Consider the following 7,520-nt stretch of genomic DNA (forward strand, 5'->3'; position numbering starts at 1 on the left):
TGGAACCTGTTCTGCTGCTACAGCTGATTGGGATAAAGCACATGGCAGCCACGGGGGTGAAACTAATGAGCAGCTAGTCCAGATTGTGCAGCACAGAGAGCAGCACAGATCACGGAATCAGGGCAAAGGAGCATGCACAAAGGATTTGGATCTGCTGGTTTCTGAGGGCTGGCGTGGCTGAGGAGCCACAGATGCCATGGTAGGATAGGCTGGAGAGACAGGAGCACAAAGCAGGGAGGGAGCCACAGCAGCAAGGCAATAATATAGTTCTTTATTCTACTTTTAGAAGGACGATCTGGAGCTCAGTCTCAGGCTGTTAAATAGCAGATTCCACACTTGGGACTCACCATGGAAAGACACTCCAGCCTTAGCATTCAGTTAAACTTGGCCTGCTGCTTTCTGGCTGTGCTGTGCCTTTCACAGTCTGCACCTCTCACTGGGAGCTGTGCTGTCGTTGTCTGAGCCACCAAACCCAGGGGTGTCCCGGGAAATGACCTGTGTTGGAAGGTCACACTGTTCAATTTTGTGGATGAGAGACAGGACTTTGGGTACATGACCACACATCACACTGTGCCAGACAACCCTCACTTCTCACACGTTCATTATAAGGTTTTGTGTGCTAATTTAGCATCCAGTTTTGTCTCAGAGATCACACAGGTGGGAGGGAGGGCAGCTGGATGTGTCTGTGCTTGAGAAGGTGCTGGTGGCTCTGCTGTCCCAGCTGCCCTCCAGGATGTGATGGGGACAGGAGGTTTTGCTCACCCCAACTGCTGGCTTTGCTTTGAGCCACAGAACTGCAGCAGCTCTGCAGAGCTGTCCCTGCAGCAGAGCTGGGCACGGCAGGAGCCAGCTGGGCTCTCACCTGGCCAAAGGGACACAAGGCTGAAGTGTCGTGAACTTCAGCAAAATTAACATTCTAAAAATCTACTGCAATTATTTTCAGTTTTTGATCAATCCAGATACTGAACAACTGCATCCACTTGATTAATAGCAAACACTTACTACAGAAACAGACACTAACAATCTACCATTTCAGTGTGTCAAAAGCACATAATTACTCATCACGGATACTATTTATATAACCACGTACTGCTAAGTGAAAGAATGCTTTCATCCTGGTTTTATCATTTCTAGATTAAATCACAGTTTTTCTATTTCCTCCAGACAGCAGCTCAGCCCCACAATTTTCTCTCCAAATGACAGGCAATTCTTTTAAGCACATTGAATTATTTTTTCCAGGTGGTGGTTCAGTTGAAATTAAATGTTACTCTTTAATATTGCTCAGCAGTACAGCTGTGGCACACAAAGATGACAACTTTAATATTCCAGCCAACTTAAAAATCAGAATTTAAACAGAGGACTTTAAAATCAGAGTGTTACTTACTTCAAGTGAGCATTGGCAAGCCAGCAACCCTTTTTCCTCCTGGGAGAGTGTAGGGAGGACAAGGAGGAGTGACAACCCTCATGTGCTGAAGGCTGGAAAGGGCCTCAGAGCTCACCCCACCAACTTAGAATTCACTCAAGCTCCACAATCAAATAAGCACTGGAAGGTTTGATTTTTGTTGTCATTTTTAATCTCTTAGTTTGATTTCCCAGCAGCTGGTGAAGGACATGGTTAGCTACCCCTGGGAGCAGCCAAGGCTCTGATGTCCCAGAGAGCAGAGCGAGGTCCCCAGCAGGCAGGGACACATGGGCACCTCCCTTGCAGGAGCAGAGACTGAGGGGAGATGTGAGGGAAAGGCAAGGAAGGTGTCTCAGAACCAAGAGGCCACTCTGCCATCACTCAGAGCTCTCTGGCTGTCCTCCCCAGGTACACACACAATCACCACCTGGATACAATGATAAAAGGATAAAGGATACACCCTTTGATCCAACACAGACTTTGCTGCACCACTATTAACTTGGATAATTATCTCATATCCGTATTTCCTTTACTTTGTCCACCGAGGGTCAGTTAGAAGCCAACATTAATGGGAAGAACTGAGGAAGGTCAAATTAATCTCTACCAAGAATTACAGAAGCTCATGGGATAAAGCCCAGCAGGAGTAGCCATGTGCTCAGGTGCTCTGCTGACTGAAATGTGCAGATATGAGTAAAAGATAAAAAATCCAAAGTATTTGTTTGATAAATGTAGAGCAGATAGCTCAGATATTTTTGTCTGGCAGGAACCACATGCACTGAAGCACCAACATTTTATAAAAATCACATTCTGTAATTTTGCAAATTAGTAACAAAAGGGAAAGGCATTACTACTAAAGATTAAGGCAAAATAAAGCCATGCTTGTGAAGCTGCTTTATTAGCCTTTATCTGAGCCACTGCTTAGCCTAACCATGGAACAACAGTGCCTCCCAATGACCAGAGTGTCACTCTGAAGGTTCATCTATTGCCTGTCACTATCTCATTTCGCTTGTCACTGATATTTTATGTATTATTTCAACCACAACATCTCAGCAGATCTCTCTGCCAAGAAAGCTTTCATACTGAACTACAAAATTAAAAGACTATCAAAGAATCAGCATGCATATCCCCTGCCAGAATATTCTGTTCTTTATTTGCAAGCAAGAGCCTTCAGTGACAGCAAGACCTGAGACAGGGATGTGTGAAGCCCCAGGAATAGCTGGCAGTAGTGTGTTGGGAGTGTTCCTGCAGTCATGGCTATCTGTTCTGGTCAGTGACACATGCAAGGTCCCACTTAAGCATGCAGGCACCACATTTCCTAACTGATTGCAAAAATAACTCACTGAGTAAAATTAACATTTCCCCTTTTTTCTATCCCAAACCAGGTCCCGATTATTTCAGCTCCAAGAACCTTGCACTGCAAGCCCAGAAAAAGATCCTGAGTAAGATGGCAACCAAAACCATGGCTAACATGCTAATCGATGACACAAGCAGTGAAATCTTCGATGAGCTGTACAAAGTAACAAAGGAGCACACCAGAAACAAAAAGGAAGCCCACAAAATCATGAAAGACCTGATCAAAGTGGCAATAAAAATCGGCATCCTCTACCGAAACAACCAGTTCAACCAGGAAGAGCTGGAGATCGTGGACAAGTTCAGGAAGAAGCTGAACCAAACTGCCATGACAATCGTCAGCTTCTACGAGGTGGAGTACACGTTTGACAGGAACGTGCTGGCAGAACTGCTGCACGAGTGCAAAGAGCTGGTGCACGAACTGGTGGGGCGGCACCTGACGGCGCGCTCCCACGGCCGCATCAACCACGTCTTCAACCACTTTGCTGATGTGGAGTTTCTATCTGCGCTCTACAGCCTGGACGGGGATTGCCGGCCGTACCTCACAAAGATCTGCAACGGCATCAACAAACTGCTCGACGAGAAGGTGCTTTGAGGCTGCGCTCAGAGGCGAGGAACCAACCAAAAACTTCTCTCTAGAACTGGCCACCCTTCATAAGCCATGGTAGGCAAGCAAGCTTCCTTCCCATCAGTCTTACTGCAGTCCACAGCAGGGCCCAGAAAGTGCTCAACAGGCTCATGATGAAGTGGGAAACTTAGATCAGAAAGCTATGGATTTTAATGTTCAGATAATTCAGTCTTTTTCAAGGAGCAGAATGAACGAGGCTGCTGATATCTATTGTTCAGAAACAGATTTCTATTCACCATGATCTTGCTAGCTTTGTGTTCAAGGCTGAACATGCGAAAAGAAAGTAAACTCAGATGCATGGCTATGTAAAAATAGACAGATGAAGGCAAGAGCAATGCATGGAATTGACCCCCAAGGCCCTTGGTGCATATATTTTTATTATTTCCACGCAAAATGAAAAAGCTTTGACAGAAAGCAGGGCTGTGATGGATTAAGTTCACTCCTTTCAAAAGGATCAGCAATCAGTATGAGAAAATATCTGATTTTACATGGTGTATAAATCTAATAGGAAAATAACAAATCATACAAACCGAAGTGGGAGAAAATCTAAAGAACTGCTCTATGAAGCAACAGTTCCATGAGTTTTGTTTTATACCTGCAAACAACAGAGAATGATTCATTTTAATTTGAAAAGCAGCTCAGTGGTTCAAACTTAAAGATAACCAGAAAACCAGACAAATAGTACAGCAGTTCCTCCACTCTCAGGGTTTGTGCATTGGGTAACATCAGGTGAGTTTAGGCTGAAGGTGGTGCTGCTCTTACTGCTCTGCCCGAAGGAACAAAATACTCTTTGTGAAGATTTTGAAATTGCCCTTGAGAGGAACAGCATGACTGAGACGCCAACATTTACATCCATGATCCTCAAAATACTCAGCCTAGGTACTACTTTTGGTCTAATGTGCCCATGACATTTGTGCCTACAGTCAATCAGAGGTGGGATACAAAGGAACCCATCCACTATTCTTGCCGTGCCTCCGAGTGTAGCATATCCACAGCAGTCAAAAGAGAACAGCCTTAGTGACTCTGGTGAGTTTCTGGAGTGAGTTTTTGTTCAGAATGTTTTCAGTGACTTTTCCTTTTTTTTTTTTATTTTTTAAAAAAAATATACTGATGTCTTTAAACTGAAAACATTTTGCAAAGAAAGAGTGCGTTTTGTGCAGTCCTGGTTGGACACAGGGAGTCCAGGAGCAGAGTGGATGCTCTGGCTGCCACCTGCAGAAGCTGGGTAGGTGCAGACTGACCAGAGCAAAAACCACATGTCCAGCAATCTCTCCTCTCCTTGTCCTCTCCATCTTATCCTCCAGACTCATCTCTATCTCCTGACACTGCAGTATCAGGAACCCTCTCCTTTCAGCTGACAGAGAGCAGACAGTGCCATCATCTGGGGGTAAATACCTTCCATATCATGTATGCTATAATAGAGAGATGCATGTATTTGAAAATGGACAAAGACAAGCAAAAATATTTGAAAGCCATTCCTCCCTAAGGGAAGCTTACAGGGTTGATCACTCATTACTTTAGGATAAGAAAAAAACATGTTTCTCATTTGAATAAACTCTTGAATACTATGGTGTTAAGACAAAACTGTTCAAAAATCTTACTATCCTTCTCTTTTCTCACCCCAGAATAACTGTATTTTATCTCTTGCCACAACAGTTTTTACTGTCACACCTTTATACAGTTGAGAATACACATACCCAGGTCATGTATTCACTTGGGTTATCCTAGATAGATTTTTACCTGTTCCCAGGAGAACTCATCTGAAGCACAGTAAAAATGGAAGACATTGGCAGAACAGTTTTTAAATGGTGTAAATTTCCCCCACATATTTCCTGTAACCATTAAAAGTATATTTAGCAGCAGTGAAGATGGACAACTCCTTTGCAACACAGTAAGGAAACAGCAACATTTGGGGTTGCAGGTTCAGCCAGTTGCAGAGCCATATTTACATGCACCATTACCTGCATTTCTTCCAAGCATGTACTTGTCAACTGATGCTTTTGAACAGTATTTATTGTATCCAATGCTCCTGTCCCAGTGCACATGTCAGATTTTGTGTGTTTCATTTGTGGCAAACAAATTTAGGTTCTTCTTTTAAAGCCAGAAAAAGAGATTATTCAAATTCAAGATGTCTCAAGGAAAGGGATATCCTGTAATTTGTGACTTTTTGTGTGTTGCAAGTATCAATATTCAATTTCTGGTATTTTAGACACACCAGCTGAACATCTGTTGTTTTATTTAAAAATAATCTGAGTAGCCTTAAGGAAAAATGTTTTCAAGTATTTCTCATACTTGCATATCCTGTATATTCATTGTTTACTTTTGTACTTGTAGCTTGGTATGTAATAACATTGCTAAAATATGGGCAATGTTCAGGTCACCTTAAATATATTATGTATTATCACATTTGTGGATTAAAAATGTGTGATTACTGCCCTTTTTGTTTCCTTTCGATTTATTTATCCTACCACCTCTATTGAATCACAAGCCCATGTCAGCAGCAAAAGAGCAGATACCCCAACCCAAAATCTCACTTTCCCAAAGACCTTATTGCAAGTTTTCTGCGATTTATTCAGCCCAGTTTAGCTCAGTGTGATTGAAGGTAGATGGAAGACACATCCCTGAGAGATTTCACAGCCCTGCCCTGAACATGGAGATGCTGGAACCTGCCAGAATGTTTTAACAGCAAGCATATATTCTCCTATCCTTATTCCCAGAAAAGGCAAACTGTTTTGGCTGGGAAAGCTCAGGATTTGCAAACAACTCACACAGCAATTATACTGAAAGCAATTAAATACTGGCACAAAGAGAAAACTGACAACTACCTTGAAATCAAAAGTTTAAAGCAATCTTCCTAAGTGCTGCTTTGAGCCTTCCTGCTGGTAAAACATTGCTGTCAGGTTAATTTTATGAATCATGTCATGGCAGGACACAATATTCTTTGCTTCATCACTGCCAACTTTATTACATAAAGACGAAAATGTTAATGTTCAAGAAAGTCTCATGGGAGTGACCACTTCTGACATCCTAATGAAATGTGCCTGTACCACAGAGCTGCACATCCCCCTGAATCAAGATCTGGTTTGTGCTAGAGAAACGTTCTCACAGATTGAATAGCTGGCTCTGAAGACAACCGAGCAGTAAAGCACAATTAACTTTCACCACAGCAACAGAAATGCAAAAAGCAAGTTTCAACTGGATGACTTAAGCAGGCCTATTTTTCTTTTTACATAAATCAATGCCAGAAAAAGACCATGCATAGTCTTACCCACACAGAAAAAGGTAATACAGCATTTTAAGCTGAAAAACTACTGGTGGGACTATATAGGAGAGAAACACTTTTCTGATATTTAAAAAACATCACTGTCATTTATGAGCTGTACTTGCATGTACAGGAAAACCTAAATAAAGTGCCATTCATTACATAAATTTACTCTTTTGGGTCCTTATAGGATCAGGAGTGTTTGGGAATACTTAGCAGAAAGTAATACAACCCAAAAGGAGATTTAGTCTGCATTCAGAAAAACATCCTGCATCATACTGCTGTGTTGCACTTCCTCCCATTTTCCTACCAAAGTTTCTTTCAATAAAAATACCTAAAAATACTTGGGGTAAGGAGGTAGAGGCTGACAAAACAGTTGAAATACTGATCCAGTACAACCTCTTTCCTGTTGACTCCCAAATGTCCAGAACTCCAAGCTGCCCAGGACACACAGCAGTAGAACACGGAGGCCTCCAAACCTAAGGGTTTGGTCCAGTCTGTTAACCTGCCAGTTCAGCAAGGTCAGCACAGACTGACTGCCCTCTGGTTGCCTCTTAAACTCCTTCAGGCAAACACATTCTGTACTCTCCTCCTTCCAGCCTGCACCTTATTTCCATTCCTGGAAAACAGGTTGATCCTTCAAGACTGACCAAGTCACAAGGGAAAGTAATTGCAACACTAGGGCAGATGAGGATACTCATGACAGAATTTTCAACACAGAACTAGATGGACTAATATTCTTTTGTAGTTACCTCTGCAGCTCTGGATGATGGATGGAGATCAGAGGGATTCCCAGCACTGATTGCTGAGGTTCTGCAGGGCCTGAGATCCCCACCTCAGCCAGGACTCCTGTCACACACCAGCAGCTTTGTTACACC

General features: G+C 42.8%; 1 protein-coding gene across 1 annotated transcript in view; it reads left to right on the forward strand.

The window, feature by feature from the left end:
- Positions 1-5,816, forward strand: part of TIPE3 (TNF alpha induced protein 8 like 3) — a 44,917-nt gene extending 39,101 nt beyond the window's left edge. The window contains exon 2 of the mRNA XM_085070630.1: positions 2,785-5,816. Within this exon, the coding sequence (XP_084926756.1) occupies positions 2,785-3,347 (563 nt within the window). The 3' untranslated portion in view covers positions 3,348-5,816. The remainder of the gene's footprint in view (positions 1-2,784) is intronic.
- The last annotated feature ends 1,704 nt before the right edge of the window (positions 5,817-7,520 follow it).

Source organism: Lichenostomus cassidix, chromosome 10, assembly GCF_008360975.1.
Source record: "Lichenostomus cassidix isolate B80296 chromosome 10, HeHo_3.0, whole genome shotgun sequence".
NCBI classification, from domain to species: Eukaryota; Metazoa; Chordata; class Aves; order Passeriformes; family Meliphagidae; genus Lichenostomus; species Lichenostomus cassidix.